Source organism: Mytilus trossulus, chromosome 4 (assembly GCF_036588685.1).
Source record: "Mytilus trossulus isolate FHL-02 chromosome 4, PNRI_Mtr1.1.1.hap1, whole genome shotgun sequence".
In the NCBI taxonomy this organism is placed as follows: Eukaryota; Metazoa; Mollusca; class Bivalvia; order Mytilida; family Mytilidae; genus Mytilus; species Mytilus trossulus.
The window spans coordinates 69,207,410-69,228,377 of NC_086376.1; the positions used below are offsets into that span (position 1 = coordinate 69,207,410).

Below are 20,968 nucleotides of genomic sequence, written 5' to 3' on the forward strand. Positions count from 1 at the left end.
GGTGTTTGAACAAAGATTATTAACTAATTCCTCAGCAATCTGTGAGATAAAGAGATCTGTAAAAAATGTCGAATGTATATTACTGTTATATCATACCTGTCAGATCTGGCATTTCTTTTCTTTGGTCAAAGGATCCCATTCATTATTAAATACACGTTTTAAAGAGAACAACAGTAAAACAGAAATGCACAAAACATTTTGAATAATAATATCGCAAAAACCTCTCTTTTCTGAAGAAGACCTTGGTATTATAAAACGATCTGTAATGATTTATTGAATATGGCTGTTAAAGAGACTACAGTAAAAAAAAATTGAACAAAACATTTGGTAAATTATACCACACAAAAAATCACTTAAGAAGACCCTGGCATTACATAATGATTTGTTACCTGTCATATTTTAATAACAGTTGTTGAGATTATCATGTTCTTTTCAACTCCTAATGTTCCGTAAAATTGCAGATTACATGGATAGGTAACTGTGAAAAGACGGTTTAATCTAAATTCCTCTATGAGCAGTCCTACAATGTTTATCTGTTGTTAAAAAAAATAATCTTCCTGATGATATAATGTCACGAGCAGACAACAGACCCCCCCCCCCCCCCCCCAACACACACAGGTATTTTTTTTGTTAATACAAATCTTTTAACAAATAGAGATTTTTAACTATTGGTCCGGCTAACCGGACGAATAGCCACTCCTTTTAATTATCTTCGTATCTTGATATTACTTTAGCCTATATTTGATTTGTTGAACTAGTAATCAAACCAATACACCACCTTCGTGCTTGGCCTTCTACATTTTGTCTCATCTTTCGATTAGAAATCACAGAAAGCTAGATAATTTAGATTATAACAAGCCTTTTATTGAACTTCGCATCTTGTAGGCAATATTTGATTTGCTGAATATCGGAACCAAACCAATACATTACCTTTGGTTTTTTTTTTACCTCTCTTTTGTCTCGCCCTAGACCAGAAATCACAGAATGCGAGATATTGAGATTCTATGAACAATATAGGTTGTTAGGATGGTTGTAAGTTGTACATGATCGTTTGACAGGAATTGACTGACCTTGTTTTAATTTTCATGGTTAATTGACCAATGTCCAATTTTAGTGGTTGCGTTCGTTTCTCTTGAACTACTAGCAATATGTCCACAAAATTTGGTGTATGTAAAAGTTGTAAGGTGGTAGGGTTTATCGACCTTGTATAATTTTCATGGATCAATGATAATTTAATGTTGATTTAATATTTGTAGTAAGACCTTGATCTTAAAGATTTTCAACATACATTCTATCATGATCTGTAAGGGAAATATTTTAGTGTTTGCACTCTTGCTTCATTATTTTACAATATTATAAACCTTGGGTTTTAGAGTGCTGTCAATATCCGAATCAAACAACGGTGACATAATATTTGTAGTGTACCAATATTTCAGCTATTTACATGCAAGAACAAGTATAACTTGTACTGAAGTTCCTAATTTTCGTCGTAATTTAGCACAGGTGCCCCTCGTTATCAGGAAGAGTGTTGTCTAACTAACCAATAATGAGCTAATTATACTCTTCATGTGTTCTGTAGAAACGAACATAATTGCTAGAAATAAAATGCAAATAAATATAAATTAACAACGCATAATATAATGTTGTCTTTTGCCCTTGTTTCACCTTGAAAATGTCTGGAAGAACCATTGAGATTACAAGATCAATGGGATATCTGTTTGGCAGTGTGCTCATTGACATTTTTGGTATACTTACTTTTTGAAGTCATCAGTGCAAGTTTTAAGATTAGAAGCCAACTAACGTAACCCCGAGTAGACTTTGTTTTGCCAACCCGAGCAGCTTTCTTAAATATTAGACAAATTTACTGACATCAGTCATGTCAGTATGCTCCACTACGAATTGAACAAGTACATTAGAACATTATTTAATAATTAGTGCACGAAGCACACATTAAAGATACTGATCAATTAATGTTGACAAGAAACACAAGGAAGAGGAATAGATAACTCGGTTTAGAAAAATTATTACCGTAAAAATTAGAAAGAAAGAATGCGACCGCTGTTTAAAAAAAAATAGTATTGCGAATATTCCTCTCAAACAACTAGTATTAGCTCATAATAAGCATATGAACGAACCATCTACATGATTCTTCCAAGTTTCATAATCCTTACGACAGGAATTACTTATTTGTTCATCCGCGTATTCTATTATATAACTACCAAATCGGTTGGGATTTGAATGGAGAAGATTCATGTAGCATTGCAATGTGGGATTGATGTTTTTCCAACTCTCACTCGTTAGGCCTGCATGGAATAATATAATGATAACATGAGCATTACTGAGGAGACATTAGTTTTCAAGGTGCACATATGGTGCATTAACATTGGTAGCTTAAATGTTAGTATTATCACTGGGTCGATTTCTTCCATTTAGATTGTGAATCCCTGAGAGTATAATCAGTCCAGTATATCCATGCAGTATATTTCTCTCATGCAAAGTTCTGAATCCTTGTCCGAATTTACCATAACTTGTGTCCTTTTTGGCTTTTTAAATGTTTGGATTACATTTTGAATTTCAAATATTAGTTTGGCATCACTCAAGTACACCGAAGAGACAATACCTGTTGATATGTGCAGCTGGTGCAATAAAATCGGTATTGTTAGCTGTAACTGTTATAGACGATACTGATCTCACCTATCAGAAAACACAATGCTAAAGCAGCATGCTGACAACTTTATTTATTTTGTTAATTTACTTTCTGATGTCAAGCCAACCTTATTATATACTGATTACAGATTCGAACTGCAACCACAAACAAAAAACATAACAGATATGCATTAAATATGGAGTAAACGCCCATTAACATTAAAAATCTAATCCAAACATTGGAAAAAGCCATACAGGACACAAGTTATGCAAAATTCGGACAAGGGTTCAGAACTTTGCATGAACGAAATAAGTTAAGCTGCTGAACAAGTCAAGCTTACCAAAAAAAATAACAGCAAAGATGGTTGAGACATTCAGTCTTCAACGATATTCACACTAAATTCTCAAGAATAAGTTTCAAACATAAATTACCGAAATGACGACTATCAAGTTATCACGTGCACATAATTCCTGTATTTACTAGTCTTCACTGACTCGACATACCATCATCTCGTCAAACACTAATTGATAAATGAAGCTTCTCTAATTTGAGCTATGGTTTGAATTACGCTAATACGAAATAATAATAAATAAACAACTAGTTTGAAGTCTACAGAACAATCCGTTTACCCTGAAAATACAAAGGTGCTATTAGCTCAGTCATCTCAAATGTGATAAACACAAATAATTTAGAGATGAAAAGAAAAATATGTTATTATTTACAATTATGAATGGTATCCAACATACGCTGCATTAGATAACTTACTAGGTGCTTCGAATAATGTTTAGGATTTATGACGTTTTCGTTGGAATATACCAGTTTCAGTCAAGTGTGAGTTTTGTATACATGTATACATTTTTTATTAACAAAGTAACATTTTCTCTCGTATCAAATATTTAAGAATCGCATATAGATTTACCAACTTTTCAGACAACTGTATTGTATCACATGTTCGTCACTAATAATGTATGTTTCAATCACTCAGATACTTCGTTTTGAATGGAATTTGCATTATCATTATTCACTTTTCAGTATCATAGATAATTCTAAGATTAAGAAGTAATATTATTCGAATTGGTTATCTATCTTTTGAAAATATATAGTACAAAATGTTCAGATACTCCGGTTTGAATTCCGTTTGTAATGTTGGCAAATGAGTCACATACGACAAATGTTTGCCTACTAGGAAAATACTACTACTAATAAATAATAGCTGAATCCGTAAAAAAATTATAAAAAACTGAAGTTATTTGTCTTCAACCCCTACTTTGCAATCAGACTTGCATCCCCCTTTTTAAGTTTCGGACCATTTAAAAGTTGCATACTGTAATACTAAAATAACTTTCAACAAGGAAAACAACAGATATCATTATTAAATCAGGCGATATATTAATGGCATGTACTCTTATTTCTCCTATCTATTCGTCCTGAAGACAATTCCATGTGATTCAGATCCGTGCAATTTAGGAAGTAAAACTATTTCACCATGAATTCTCGATAAAGTTCCTTTCATTGTTTTTCTAATGAGCAATCATGATGTTTATACTATAAACATCCTTTATTCTCCTTACAAACAGAAGTTTATTTGTTTTGTTTGCTTATTTTTTTAATGTGATATCGGTACAACTAAAGTGGACAATGTGTCTTTTTCTCTACTGCGGTAAGTTATATATGTGATGTTTCATTTGAAATCTGTTGACGATTTTTTCATTCCCGAACTGACAGATGTATATCTGCATCGGGATCTTCAACAAATATATGCTTCTTTGAGTATTCCTTATTTTGATAACTTTAAGTAATTGAGATTATTTTCAAAGGAATATAAGGTGGTCGTGTTGTCTATCGCACCGGTTACAGTGCAGGCGATTTGGTGTCACGATATCTCAGTAGCATGGGTTCGAATCCCGGCGAGGGAAGAACAAAAAAGTTGCGAAAGTAAACTTATAGATCTAACATTGTTGGGTTGATGTTAAGACGAGTTGTATATATGTATAATACATGTCTCATCTAAACATTATATAATACATTTTCAGTCCATTAATCGAAACTCTCATGACGAATAATCAACATCAGTAAAAAATGTTTATAAACAATTTATCTGTCAAGCAATATCCTATTTATTCAGTTTTCGTTCGTAGTTTAGTTATTTTTGTCATGGCCAGGTTTGTTCTTGTCGATCGTTCTTTTGGGTTCATTGTTACAATATGTATTGTTCATAAAAGTACGAACCCAGCTACTAATGTTTCAATCTGATTAAACAGACTTTCTTTCTTGCATTCTATATTATACTACCGGTATTTTGATAGAATAATATGAGATTCTGTCCCTTTAAATGACATGAACCCAATAAAGATAAAAAAAAAAGTCAATATATTTGCCTTGAATCCCTATTATATTCAGAAATTTTTATTTGCACAAAATTCTATTTTATATGTCAGACGAAAATGCAAATATATTAAATTACATAAAATGATGGGAGAAAAGTTATTAACTAAAACTGGTTTAATTTCATTTTTATATAGTTTGCGTTGGCTATTGTGATAAATCCAAATTAATTTTTCTGTCATATCTAAGCTCTGTTAATTATTTTTTTACACACAATGTTGACAATTGATTGGAATTCCCATGATTACCGGCATGCAAACTTGGAGCAAACTTGTGATGTACAGACTTTACCCTCGTAAAACAGATATGATTGTTTTGTTACAACACGTTCACATGTAGTTTTATTTCAACCAGCGCATTCACAACTTTTTATTCTTCTTGATAGAAATGAAAATGATTAGGAAATACTGTACACGTGTTTTCATTGAGTGAGTATAATAGAAAGCAAGTACCAGTACATTGCCGTAAAGAGGTAACGAACCTTCTCACAAGGTTTGCTATGTACTTATCTTTATTTCAGTAAATTCTCATTTTAGACAGACTGTAGCAGTGTAAAACAGAATTTCCTCCACATTATTTACTGTTGTATAATGACATATGCAAATTAAATCGGTGTATCATTACAGGGTTATATTGATGGGAAATAATGGAAGCGGATAGCCTTCTATAGTTTTGATTTACGAGTGGCAATTTCTACGGAGTTATTTGACGACACAGAAACACAATAGAATCATGAAGATTCCAACGGATTTTGACTTAGCGGATATTATAACTGAACAGAAGGTGGCACCACCTCCACGGAAACCAAGGTTACAAAAACATGACATTTTTATGGATATTAAAAAGTTCAAGGCTATTGATGACCATGCAATTAAGGTGAGTTGTAAAGTGATAAAAAGTTGTTTCAAAGTAATAAATTTGAAATTAAATAGTAATTGCGTCTAGTTTTCTGTCATAAAATTGAAACATTATCGTTGCCTTTGTATTGTAATAGTCATATATATTCATGGACTATCTTGTCTTAATCTGGTTTAATGGCCCAAATTTGAACTTTTTAATGATACATTTAGATGTTAACACTTCTTGTAAGAAATAGATACAAATACATTTTATTGCAATACAGGACACAGTAGTATACCGCTGTTCAAAACTCATAAATCCATGGACAAAAAACAAAATCGGGGTAACAAACTAAAACCGAGGGAAACGCATAATAACGCTTCTTTGTAAGAATTAGATACAATTACTATTTATTTCATACATTTAATTAAACATGTTAACGTGAAAAAAATTATATTGTTTCTTTAAATGCAAACATGATCTTAACTTTAAATTCATCTTTATGCCTTGTTTATGTATAATGTTTTTTTTTTTTTTATTATTTGTTGTTTCTTTTATTAATACATACACAAGTATTGAATATACCCGGGCGAGGGGGCGTAAGACCGATAGGGTAAATCTAGTTATGGCGAATGCAAAATGAAAACTGTCAACAAGGGAAGGGAGGCCAGGATATTTTAGAAAATTCATAAGACTTAATAATTTGTTTCTAAGATAACAAAGGCATATTGTAAATTCTATGTTTTCTGTAATTTTATCTAAATTTCTCGTCGGTATTATGTATTTCACGAAGTTTTAGAAGTATTTGGCAACTAATTCAATGTTAGAAATACTCTTACATTGTACTAGAATTGCATTAGCTATCAAACACTTTTAAAAGATGCTTAAATCAAGTTTATTTTCATGTGAAATGATGACGCAGAACCGTGAATGCAATCTCGGCAAATGGTATGTTTTCCGTCTGATTAGTCCCGTTCCTTGGAGAATAAGAACAAAGATTGCACGTAAACAGTGATGCTTTTACAGATGCTAATAATTTTCTCTTTTATTTGTATAACATGTTCAATAATACCACAAGTAAACTGTCTGATATTTACTAATTACAAAACCCATCATCAGACAACGTTATTTGTTTGTGATTAACAACAGCACTTTTGAAATAAACAACCTCATTGTCCTTGGTTTTCAATTAGGCATAACCCATTCAATGATCAAACAAAAAAAATATAAGCTATACCAGGATCAAACGACAAAATTATAAATGCATCAACATTGCTTTCTTTTATAAATAGCCAAAATGTTTTGCTCCCGTCGTTTCATAACGAGTAAAAAGGACGAGCTAATGCTTTGTAGTTGTTATATCTCTGAACACCCCAAACAGCTTTGCAAGAGAAACCGAAATAAGAAAAACATATTAACATCGTCCAAGGCATTCCAAGGATTATTTACTTTTTTCAAAATTTAATCAACAACTGTCGTTACCTTTGGTAATTTGTCTTGTATTTATTTTCCTCGTGAGGCTCAAATAAATAGTGATATGAAAAAACTTTTAAATGGAAACAAACTGACAATGCCATGACAAAAGAAACAACAGTAACTCTGCAAAAAACACAACATAGGAAAGTAAAGACTCAACAGCTAGAATGACTCATAAACATATATCATTCTTTCATGGTATTGTGTGGAGACATTAAGAGGCGATATCAGTTTTTAATATCTTTTTCTTAATATGTTTCTGAAAGAAACGATTGTGTTATATAATTAGAGATTTGGAATTTCACAAACAATTATAGAATGTAGTAGTTAAACTAAGTTTTCAAGTTGACAGTAACTGTTCATTTTATTTCTAATGGTAAAGATTATATTCTTGATAGGAGATGATGTATTGTAAATTGTGTCTATAAAAAATGTCATTCAATAAAATTGCATGCGATCGAATCTAAAGATATAAGAACATTTGGAGAAGAAAAATTGTATGGTGTTTGACAACATTACAAAGATTCTGACATATTGTTTTTAAATATATCTCTGATCAGCAGCATTCTTCAACACTTTGTTTTCTTCCGTATGTTTAATAGCACACATGCCTTCTGACAAACTCTGCATACTGTTCGTCATGGAACTTCCTTCACTTACACTTACATGTTTTCGTCCTGACTATGCATGAAATAATTGCCACTGAACACTTAACATGTAAGACTCGAACAAACCATTTGACATGAAGAACTCTTAGTTTATGCTGGTTTTACTTAAATTGAAAACTTTTAGTTTAAACACATTGTATTGCTTTAAATTGCAAAAGGGGGTGAGGCACAAGTTAATTAAACTTAGAAAGCCTTCTCCCATTTAGTTGTGTTACGTAATTCCCTTTGTGATTCCGTAAAAAATGTTCCAAATACAAATGTTCCTTTAAAGGATCGGAATCGCAATAAAAACTAACAGTTTCTTCAATACCATAAATCATACTAGAAATACAGGTGCTTTTATCATTCGTTATATTTTTTTTAAATTAACAGGTAGCTAAGCAGAAATCTTCGTATTATTTAAGACTGCTATTGTCTTTATAAACAGGTAGCACAATAGAGACGCCGGTCTTTTAGAATACTGGTGTTTTCTTTATTAAAAGATAGTTTAGCAGAGCTACACGTCTTGTAGATATATAGTATGTTCTTTATTAACATATAGCACAGTATCTAGACACCAATCTTTTAGATGTATGAAACTAGTATGTTCTTTATTAACAGGTAGCACAGCAGAGACACCGATCTTTTAGAGGACTTATCTGGCATTTGGTTTACAGTTCCAAGCATGTAAAAACACAAGTAGAAAAAGTCAGGTAAATAAACTCATCATAGATACTAGGATTGAAATTTTGTATTTGCTCCAGATTCGATTTTCGTCTACAAATGACTCATCAGTGACGAGTAAAGTGATGTATTTGAGTCGTTGTGAAATCAAAGGGTTTACATATTTGACGCCACACAGCCGTAATATGAAATTTTATGAAGAGCTGAGCAAGTTAATAAAACCGTGTGAAGACCAATAACACGATTTAGGCGACATTCTTTTGATATTCATTGGTGATATCAACAGGTGCAAAAATGTAATGCAAATTTTTAGATTCAAAGAGTTCAATTAATCTTCCCTCTTTATTATAAATTAACTTTGGAGAAGACATCGTAATAAACTCATTTTATAACACCCATGTCACCATTAAATTTCCATTATATTAATAATAGCATTGCATAATTGAAGATGAGGTAAACTTTCAGACGTCTAACAATTGTAAATGAAACTACAATTTAACATCCACCCACCAAATCAGAACTCAATCTGTTAATATAAAACGTGATCTAGATATTGTCAATGATGGCATGTATTTAAAAAGATTGTACATATAGATAGTAATTCGATACCTTGAAAACTTCTTTATAATTATATAGGATATCTTTGACACATAATAATAACTAAAGTCAGATTAATCGCAGATGTAAGACATGTAATACCCATTTTACATCTATGGTTTAATAAAGTGTTTTTCGAAAAACTAAGGATTTTCTTATCCCAGGCATAGATTACCTTAGCCGTATTTGGCACAATTGTTTTGGAATTTTGGTTCTTCAATGCTCTTCAACTTTTTACTTGTTTGGCTTTATAAATATTTTGATATGAGCGTCACTGATGAGTCTTATGTAGACGAAACGCGCGTCTGGCGTACTAAATTATAATCCTGGTACCTTTGATAACTATTTACACCACTGGGTCGATGCCACTGCTGATGGACGTTTCGTCCCCGAGGGTATCACCAGCCCAGGAGTCAACACTTCGGTGTTGACATGAATATCAATAATGTGGTCATTTTTATAAATTTCCTGTGTACAAAATTTTGAATTTTTCGAAAAACTAAGGATTTTCTTATCCCAGGCATAGATTACCTTAGCCGTATTTGGCACAATTGTTTTGAATTTTGGTTCTTTAATGCTCTTCAACTTTTTACCTGTTTGGCTTTATAAATATTTTGATATGAGAGTCACTGATGAGTCTTATGTAGACGAAACGCGCGTCTGGCGTACTAAATTATAATCCTGCTACCTTTAATAACTATTACAATATTTAGTAAGCGAATCAACCGCCTTTTACAGATTGTTGTAATTTTTTTTTATTATTTACATTTTAGAATATTACACAAAGATTAAACAAACAAAACACAATGTATTGCAATTCAAGATAAATCTATGCATTAAAAATGTCAAGTTAAAAAATGACTAAGGAATATTTAGCCCTTTATTTCGTTTGCTTGTTTATTGTTGGTGTTAAACGCCACTTTCGACACTTTTTGTTGGAAGAATACAGAGTACCAGGGGAGATTGCCGACTTTCGGCTGGAAAACTGGTAATACTAGTCAACTTAAAGAGGAATCAAGCGCAGCTGCAACAAGTGGGTTGTGTAACTCACCAGCTCAGTGTATAGATTGGCTTCTGATACCATTTGGCCACCAGGGTTCTGGCCGTTGTTTTGAATTATTTAGTAAATTGTTAGGTATTATCTTTAATTCCTATATTATGTTATGAAGATTACCATATTCAATAACTTATATTTTTAGGGTATTATTTAAATGGATAGTACACCGAGATCCCGGAACAAAGGTGTTTGATACTAACAGTGGAAACAATACAGTAGAAAATATCATTGAACAGTTTAAAAATGGAAAGTCTACGCATGCTCAGATCTTTCAAATTCTTTGCCTGTAAGTATATAATGCATATTTAGTTACTATAAATATATTTTTTAAAAAATAATTACAGATATACATGTGTTTTTTTTCGGTTTTTCTTCATTTGTTCACGGTAAAGTCTTTCGTTCATTGAAAAATAATGTGTCATGGTATGATTGTCATTGAGATAACAGTAAACTCACCATAAGAACACAGATGAGGTTGATGTAACTACGGCTTTAAATATACTGTCTGTGTTATAACCATATATCAGTGTGCTATTTCTTAATACTGATAAAAAAGTAATTGTAAACAAAAAAAAATATTGGAATTAAACAATGGATGGCTTGATGTATGGCTATTTTCTATAAGTTAACATAAACACTTAGTGTATATATACTAAAAATAAAAAAAACAAAAACTGTTTCGTGAAGAAAATAAATAATTAGTTAATTTATCGTCTCATTCGTCTTGAATTACACTTATTAATTAAAGGTATGCTGGACTTAACTGTAAGATTATCTGTGGTAAAGCAAAAGGGAAAGACTATAAACCAGCTGACTCCTGTAATGACGATAAGTACCAGCATTGCTGGAATGCAGTTTGTATTGACGGGAACTGGTTTCCGGTCGACACGAAATGGGCAGCAAAACGAAAGGTAAATATTTATAAAACCCGGTCAGGAGATTCTGTAATAAAACTTGAAGTGCTATTTTCATTGCCAGTATATTCTTTCATGTGTAAAAATGTCGGGAATGATAACTTTTTCCCATCGATTTTAGCCGCATCTTGAAATTATAAGAGTTTTATGTTACAAACTCAAAATACCTTACATATACTTATTTGTGGAGATGCAGGGAGTTTCATTTGGTAAATCGAACAAAAATCTTAATTTAATGCGATAAGTATTATCACTTGTCTTACAACAAAACAATTATTCTCATCACACTTTAATAAAGAGCCGAAATATGTATGTTATATTGTTGAAATAACCCAATTTCGATATCTTGCCATAAATATTTACATATAAGCCTTGGCTTAACCTAAACTGATATTTTGCTGCTATATATGTTATATGTAAATACATATTTTACAAAGATGTTGTTGTGTGTAAAATATCTTATTTGACGAGGGCATGATTCATATATATTGCGTTTAAAAACTATTTTTAAAATGGCCATTCAGGTCAAATATGTCAGTTTCGACACATTATCATTAATACAACATGAGTGATCTTTCTACATATACTTCATTACCATTTAGAAAGTCTTGCATTATATGATTATATTTTTAAAATTCAGGGGCAACATAACCCCATAATAGCATGCGTATTCTTTGATAAGTACTACTAGAATTTCAATCATGCACGTATAGACACATTGGCTTCTAGTCTATCTTGATGGTAACCTTTGAGAAGTACATTCTACTAACAGTAACATCGTCCCAATGGTTGTAATTTAAACGTATAACTCTCCATTTAGTTACGCATGACCCAAGCCAGCAATATAAAATAAGGAATGTCTACTATTGGTTACATTCTCTCTCTGTTATAATTGCTTGCAGTCATAAAAGTGATTAAACCGAGAGCATTGAATCCGACTGCATGGAGAGACAATCAATTTCCATAAAAACAATTACATGGTTAATAATGGCGTCTTTGTTTCATAGTTTAAGACTGTTACATCGCCTTTCAAAAGTAATATGTCTAAGCTTTTAATACCAAATGTGGTAAAGAAATTGTAAATCAATGCGTTGGATTCTTTAGAACAACAAATTCTAATACGGGAATGTCACTTTTGTTTTTACGAGTACTTATTTTCAAAGCTACTCCTGTTCATTCAATCCGACATTTACATTCTTAATTGACCTTTTACGTAATAGTCAAAGTACTAATTTATCACATTTAAATTACCATAATTGTTGACAATTTTCTTCTATGATGAAGAATGACTTCCGTTTACTAGTTATTTTTCGTTATCAAAATGACATTTTCCTGACAATGTATTTCCCGCCATCATCGTGATTCATGGAAAACTTTATCACTGCGCACAAAGAAAATTGATTCAAATATGTATCTTCAGTGGTGGATCCAGATCTTTTATAAGGGGGCACACTGACTGCAATAAGAGGGGGCTGCTCCAGCCATACTTCAAGGATTTCCTATATGATCACCAAAGCTTTCCCACAAATGGGACCGCCCCGAAAGTCCCACTTGGATCCGCTTATGATCTTCATTGTTCCAAATACCGGTCTGATGTTTGAGCAGCAGTGAAGGCAGACTACGTCGATTCATCTGTCATTTCTATGACCATTGTTTTTTTTTGTCTTAACGACCATTTCCCCCATTTCATAAAACGAATTTGCTTTAATGTATTGAATGATTTTCTATCGTTACAGACACATCCAGGTTCCGAGGAATTCTACTTTCTTACAGATCCAGAGAAACTGTTGCTGAGTCATTGGTCTTCTGATCCAGTATGGCAGCTCGTGGATCGTGCAATCTCGTTGCAAGAATTCGAAAATTTACCATTCGTCAAGCCACATTTCTACGTTTGCGAGTTGAATTTTATGGCAAACGTCAAATCTACCATACAAACGAAACGTGGCCAAGTAAAATGGGATCTGGGAATCACGCAGCCGACAAAATTCTTTTTCAGAATGACCACATTTGATAGTGGTAGCGAATTGGTAGATGGACAGTGTTTGAAAAATTTTGTTTATCATGAAGTTCATAATGGACGAGCAAATTTCATCTTGAGATCACCCCCTCAAGGAATGTATTTATTAAAACTCTATGCAAAACAGCTTAAAACAGATCGTAAAGAGGAGATAACAAAATTCCAGGAGGTGGTTTCGTACAGGGTCCAAATAGACCACACGTGTATAGAAGATGACCCATTGCCTTGTTGCTGGGATCGGACATGGGGACCAGGTACCAGAAGTGAAAGAATGTGTCTTTATCCGGTTCAAAAAAAGGGAACAATAACAACAACAGAAAAGTCTATTTGTATCGAAATCAACAAAACTAGACCCGTTAATATTTTCTGTAGATGTATCCGAAATGGCTGGAACGAGAGAGAACTTCAGAAGTGCATCAAGATAAAAGACAATGACACGAAGGCTTATGTTGCCCTAACAATGCCAATGTCAGGTGAATATGGACTGGAATTTTACGGTAGTTTTCCTAATCAGCCAGAAACTGTGTATACGCATGTATGTCAATATTTTATTGTTTGTACACGTAGAGACGATGATGAAAATGAGGAGTTACTGCAGCAATACCTACTCTCTCCCGGAAGTAAAAATGTGGAATCTTTTGAAAAGATGACAGCCAAAAATGTAAGTTGGCTGAATGTAGAAATTTACGTTCAATACGTGAAATACTTTCGTTGGTATTTTAGTACTGGGACACAGTATATTGGTAGTATAATAGTACCAGCTTAGTATCCGTATCATAAAAATAGGTTTCCAAAACATGGCTGATAAAATATCAAAAAACGTTATTATTTCTTTTAGATATATCTTATATGTTCGAAATGTTTCTAGAAAAGCGGAGGGTCTTTTTCGGGATACGACAAAAATTTTCGCAGGAATTCGGGATTTACCTTTATTGTCACTAGGGAAATATTGAATAATTTTTCAAGATCCTGGAAAGAATGATTTATTTCAGTCGGGAATTTGGCTGAAATCCCTCTAATCGCCCCCTTTTCTAGATGTTGCAATCTCATTTTAAATCAAAATAGACAAACAGTGTAAATAAAAAGGTTACAGTAGACCAATGATCGATATGAATCCGTTTTTAATAGACAAATCATACCGTATCTTAATTTAAAAATCATATCTCTTTGTATGTCGTTTTTGATTATTTTGTGGTTAATTTACTTCGATTTTTCTTCGAAGAGTGTCTAATTTTTCATATATACGTATTCCAACGATTTGCGTATGGTAAATTTTCCTCAGATTTGGCATTTTTGATATGAAAGTTTTGAAAGAACTTCGTAAAACAAAGCCAAAATATAACTAAATATTTCCAAGAAGAAATATTCATTAGCTATCAAACTAATAACGACACCTTTGCATTGTCTATGCTTTTATATATTTATTGATGATGAATTGTGAAAAAATAATTTTCCAATATCGTTTGTCCAAACTTTAAAATGTGGACGTTACAGATACAAAATGAAAGGATAATAAAACAAATCGCACCCAACTCATCAAAAACACGACGTTTTTTAGGTTTGAATTTTTTAGAGGTTCTTTTAAGGTGTTTTTTTCTGATCTATAATTTTTGATTGCCTGTTTTTTTAATCGTCCGTCTGTCTTTCTATATAGTTGAATATACCGCATACAGTGTACTAGCTAAATGATATTGCTGAATATCTTACCTCAAAGTTGACTGCTTCCTCTAAATAGAAAAATGCATGTTTTTTTCTAATCAGGTGCAACCAATAAATAGTATGCCAAATGGGGTTGGATCACCACCATCATCATTCCAGTTGTCAGTTGTCAACATGAACGACGCCAATCTTCCAGATCCGGTTCCAATGAACCATCCGACCAATCATAAATTCGAAAACAACAATACCTGGGATAAGCACGTGAGGAAGGTAAATAAAAAAGATCAGGATAATTTTTTTCAGCAAATCATAATACGTTGTACTCATAAAATTTATTGTTACTCGCTCTAAATGTGTAATTTTAAGTTTAAACAATTCACTGGAATACAATAGCGTAGTAATGTCAATAATTTTTTTTTCTATGCAGTAGAATACATTTAAAAGTATCCATCATTTATTATTTGTTTTTTATACAAGTAACAAACTAATAAAATACATATGACTTTTTAGATATGTGAAGTGAAATATTCAACATTCCGAGAACTAATGTGGGACCTTATCTATTCCAAGAAACTAGAAGACGAAACAACAAAAGCTAGGTATGTATTTTTTAAATCAAAAAGTGAAGGAAATTAAATCATACATACAAAATTATAATTATGTTTTGGTATGGATTAAATTTTCAACATTTAAACGTTTGGAAAAGGGTATGAAGAAATGAAATAAAGAAAGAGATGTTTATGTCGTACTTTTCAAACCAAACTCTATTGTTTCATAGCTTGATTATAGGGGGTTTCGATCATGTTTTACGCATTCAAATCTCCACTTTGTTTGGCTTATGGTATCGTACAAACTGCACACTATTTCTCTAAATACGAGATTTAATGTGAATAGTTCAGTTTAAGTGGTAAAGAAAGGATACATCATAAAACATCATGCAATACTTTCTCTGTATTTATACGAAACGAAAACCCATCAAATAGTGTTGATTGCTTTCCGGTATCAAAACATATTGGACAATATAATTCTTTCAAAGGAACAGCTATTTTATGACATTCATTTTTATCTCGTGCTCGTGTCCTATACTTTGATAGTACGCATTTAATATACGTAATTTACATCATTGTAAAAAAACTGAAAAAAGTAATTGATTTTTACTTACAGATGGTTGCATTCTTCTTTTCTGCGGTCATATTCATTTGAATGCCTATCTTCACTCATTGCTGAATCTTTCTCGCTCTCTGCCTGTACTTTGATGACTTAATTTGACCTACCAAATTAGACTATTTACCGGATTTGCAATAACATGAGCAACCCGACGGGTGCCACATGTGAAGAAGGATTTACTGAGCCTTCCAGATCACCTGAGATTGATGGAGTTCGGGTTACTTAGTCTTTAGTTTTCTATGTTTGTGTACCATTATTTGTCTGTTTGTCTTTTTCTTTTTTAGCCATGGTTGTGTCAGTTTATTTTCGATTTATGAGTTTTGACTGTCCCTCTGGTTTCTTTCGCCCCTCTTTTAAGATGGTTCCAACCTCAACCAGATGTTTTGATCCTCTACCATTACATCCTTAGGTTGGCGGGTCAGTAGAGATCGTCAAACCTCTACCCATCAGCACATGGCTTCAAGCTCATATCATCTCGGTGATGCCATAACCAGCAAGATGAACATCCTTGTTTCTACGATCTGTCTTCATGCTGTCTTTATTACCTTTCCATCTAATCTCATTGCCTGTAGCATTCTCGCTCCCTACTGACTGTGTAGGAAATCCCCTGCAGCCTACTTATACTGGGTCAAATAATTTTTGTAATTGTGTAGTAATCCGAAAAAAAGTATTGTAACACAATCATTTATTTCAGGATCTTATTTACTTGGTTGGCGTCAGTTAATCGTCAAGAACTTAGTTTTGAAGACGTGGAACCTGGAAGTCCAGAAGAAGTTCTTAGTGGAATGAGTAATGGTAGAACTACTTATGCTATGGCTTTTCATACACTGTGTTTGTAAGTTCATTTTCTGCAAAATAAATTTATCACTTCGTACTTCGTAAAAAAAAAAAGATTATGAAAGTACATGTACATTCAAATTTATAATTAATTGTGTACCAATCTTAATATATCGTTTGTTGTTTGGAGTTAATAAAAATCGAAAATAGCACATATTGTATATTCGCTGTGTTTCTTTTTTCCACTAGATTATACTTTACATTGGATATGAGGAGCATTAACTTTTGCAAAGTAGTCAAAAAGGTTATTTACAAATTGGTACAGTAGGTTATCTCGAGATTTTTTTTTATTAAACTTGATAGTATTTGGTTTTGTTCGAATTCAAGTTACAAAATAGTCTTATGATGATACCTTCTCCATTATATTTTTGCTTCCTTTTCTGTAAGTATATAATGAACAAAAATCTATAGTCTTTCAACAAAAAATGTATGTGATAAGAAATAAAAAAATGCATTTACTGTTTATTGTTTTGATTAAAAGTCTTCTAGAGAGTAAAGTATTTCTATATATTTTTTCAGACATAGCGGACTACACTGTAAAGTTATAACTGGTGTAGCTAAAGGTTCCGACTACAAACCAGGTCAACCACTGGGACCAGGATCCAATCATCACACCTGGAATGTTGTACTTATAGATGGAATATGGCGTCTAGTAGACGTCAGGTTTGCAAGAAGACCAACGCAAACATCGAGTGGAGAATTGAGTTACGAAGTGGACAGCCATTTTTTCTTGACACATCCGGTGCTGTTTATTTACACACATTATCCGGACGATGTCAGATGGCAGCTTTTAGAACAACAGGTCTCAGAGGAAGAGTTCTGTAATATGCCGATTATGACCCCACATTTTTTTCTTTTGGGAATAGATTTATTAAGTCATAAAATGGCAAATATTTGTTCAACAGATCAGGTATATATTGCTTTGAAATATCCTAACAAAAGAACGTATAGCTTTACTTTTAGTGTACAAAACGTGGACGGAAGTGAAGAACATGAAGGAGTGAAGTTCAATCGTTACGCCATGTTGGAAGCAGCAGACGGTATGGTGACCTTTAGAGTGAGACTACCAAAATCAGGGACTTACAATTTGATAGTCTATGCTAAAGAAGACATATCCGATAGAAAAGAAAACATGTTTGCTGAAATATGTGAATACAAAATTATACAAGAAACTGTGTCGTCCACTGTTCACAAACCATACCCGCCTTGCGCTTATCAGTCATGGGGAGTCGGTGCTGCTTTCCACAAATTTGGTCTTACTACCAATCAAAATTCTGGTATTGTAGACACGTTAAACGGGGAAGTAAAAATTGAAATAACTTCTCCCAAAGCTATGCAGTTTAGAAGTAGATTGCTTCACCATGAACAGACCGGCGAATTTGAAGGTTATGTAACATACAAAACCGTGGACGGTGAGAATGTTTTCAATGTTACGGCTCCTTTCAAAGGCGAATTTGGATTAGAAATCTATGCAAAAGATCCAGATACAGATACAAAAAAGATGCGTCATGTGGCTCAATATTTAATCTGCTGTAACGAAGACGTCAAAACCCTTCAACTACCCAAACTACCGTCCGGGTTCTTAGGACCACAACCAATGCTTGTGAAGTATGAGATTATTGCAGCTAGCCATCCTGATCCAGTTATTCACACGGACGGCAACAGAATCGAAATTGTCTTTAAAACATCCGAAGCCATGCGTTTTACTGCTAGTATGTCAGAAGCTGAGACTACTAATGACTGTTCCGATCATGTATTCATTCAATCAGGGGATAGCGAAGTGAAACTTCTGGTAGAGCCACCAAGAAAGGGATTTTTTGTTCTGTGTGTCCATGGAAATCCATTCACTGATAGTAGTCATCAAATTCCAGGTCTTTATAATTACCTCTTGTATTGTAAGGCTGTTACTAAAGAAGTTGTTCCCTTTCCCAAACAATTTGGATATTGGAAGGAAGGCTGCTACATGTGGAAACCAATGTCAATCAAGTCTGGGCTCAGTGGCGAATTTGTGCCTTTTGCAGTTCGTGTGCCAAATGCTAAAACTGTTGCAGTAGTAGTTAATAAAGATTGGACTCCACTAGTTTTAAACGAGTCCGGTATTTGGGAAGCTTCAATTCAAATAAATTGTACTGAACCCTCAAACAAGGTTGTTTTGGTAGCTAGCTACGGCGATGACCAACTGCGATTTGCCACATTATTAGAATACGTTTTGTGATGTTGCCTATTCTTGATTTTGGCGACATTAAAAGATGTTTTAAATACATTTGACTTGAAACAATTTTTCTATTGATAAAATGGTTTCACAAATAGCCTTTTGGAATCGTGTATGTAAATATATAGTAGCCCTATACATTAGTGTCAAAGTATGAATTGATTTTATTTTTAATTCTTAAGTTCATGATTATAATTTTAGTTTTCGTATTTTAAACTGATTTAAATATACTTAGTATTTAATCTGATAAAAGTTTTTTATTGATAAAATTGCTTGATAGATATAGTTGTGTAACAGTAAAGTTTCGAAAGTTTATAAGTGAAAATATGTAAACATTTTAAAGCCCTGTACATTAAAGTATGATTTTATTTTATTGTTAAGACGCAAGTTCATAATTTCTTGTTATTTTGTCCTCAACATTCGATATAATATGTGTTCACCATGATGTTTTGTGGTGATACACCAACCATATTTAGTCTTAAAATTTAGCAAGAGTTATTCCTCTTTGCATTCCTTCTCATTTTCATTTTATTTTGAAGTATTATTATATATCCAAGCTCATTTTATATATGATTAGATGAAAAGTCCCTATTGTATTGTTACTGTTTTCTATTAATGTATGAAAATCAAATAAAAATGATGAATTACAAGTACAATCATAATCTAAGTAAATTATGATGACTATTGTGGTATGTAAATCTTTTTAATCACTGACAAGACTCAAACACAGGGTCCCATAAATACAATCAATGTTTTATGAAGTGACCAACATTATTGATATGTTCAATTGATATTTTTTCTACCGTTATCGTGATATACATGATAACAATTGTTTTATACTCCAAACTTGTTTTGAAAAGCCAGGACTGACCCAATTCTTAGTTAATATTTTGCAATTATGACCAGAACAATAAATCAAGCTACTTCACGCTTAGTTATTGTTTTAATAAATCTGCAAAGTTGATATGGAAAGAATATGGATATGATTGTTAATGAGAGATCGATCCAATAGGAACCACACAACGATGATGTAACTACTAAAGAGCACTGTAAGGCCTTTAACAATGAGCAAAACCCAAATCCAAAAGTGAGCTTAAAAAGTTCACAAATTTTTAATGTGTACCACATATTTTTCACAGGAACGACACAAATGCGAAAAACCTGATTTATAACACAATGGATCGATAAGTATTTTCCCATTGCACCTTAATATAAACGTGTTAAGATAATTGTATTTAAAAATATATCAATTTATCCGTACCACAAGTTATTGGTTTTAACCAACCACGATTTTCAAGCAAAGATAATATGGTATACTAATCAACCTCAGTTCGTCCGTCTGTCCGTCCCTCAGTCAGAATGATGTATGTGCACAACACATATTCTAAGGAACTACGAATTGGGCCGTCATGCAATTAAGTAATACGATGGATGTTAGAATGCTCCTCAATGTGATGCGTTTTTAAAACCTTCGCCCCTTTTCTCCTATTCATGTTATACTTATTTTTTTACCAAAATGGCCATATATGACATTTTTCCTGATTACCGAAAACTCTGAGAAATCATGGGCTAATATGGCAACCACGACATATCTCTACGATCATCATTTCAATCATGTTTCCAGAGAAATTACTGATAAAAAACAGTAGTGATCGATGGTTGTTTTAAAAATATACTATTTCGCTCCAAATAGTAGAAATACATGGCAGCACGCAGGTCCAATTAGTTGATTAAAAAAATTTAAATGAAGGCAGAATCTTGATAGGTTAGTTTCCAAATATTTCTTTCTGTTTCATTGACAACTGTTGTATTGTTTTACAAAGTTTTCT

General features: G+C 32.7%; 1 protein-coding gene across 5 annotated transcripts in view; it reads left to right on the plus strand.

The window, feature by feature from the left end:
* Positions 1–20,067, plus strand: part of LOC134715836 (uncharacterized) — a 29,696-nt gene extending 9,629 nt beyond the window's left edge. For all 5 annotated transcript variants that reach the window (XM_063578333.1, XM_063578336.1, XM_063578335.1 and 2 more), the window contains exons 2-10: positions 5,659–5,908; positions 8,617–8,708; positions 10,476–10,619; positions 11,082–11,244; positions 12,984–13,925; positions 15,026–15,193; positions 15,434–15,522; positions 16,785–16,925; positions 17,447–20,067. In XM_063578333.1, the coding sequence (XP_063434403.1) occupies positions 5,765–5,908; positions 8,617–8,708; positions 10,476–10,619; positions 11,082–11,244; positions 12,984–13,925; positions 15,026–15,193; positions 15,434–15,522; positions 16,785–16,925; positions 17,447–19,142 (3,579 nt within the window). In that variant the 5' untranslated portion in view covers positions 5,659–5,764 and the 3' untranslated portion in view covers positions 19,143–20,067. The remainder of the gene's footprint in view (positions 1–5,658; positions 5,909–8,616; positions 8,709–10,475; positions 10,620–11,081; positions 11,245–12,983; positions 13,926–15,025; positions 15,194–15,433; positions 15,523–16,784; positions 16,926–17,446) is intronic.
* Positions 20,068–20,968: the final 901 nt, after the last annotated feature.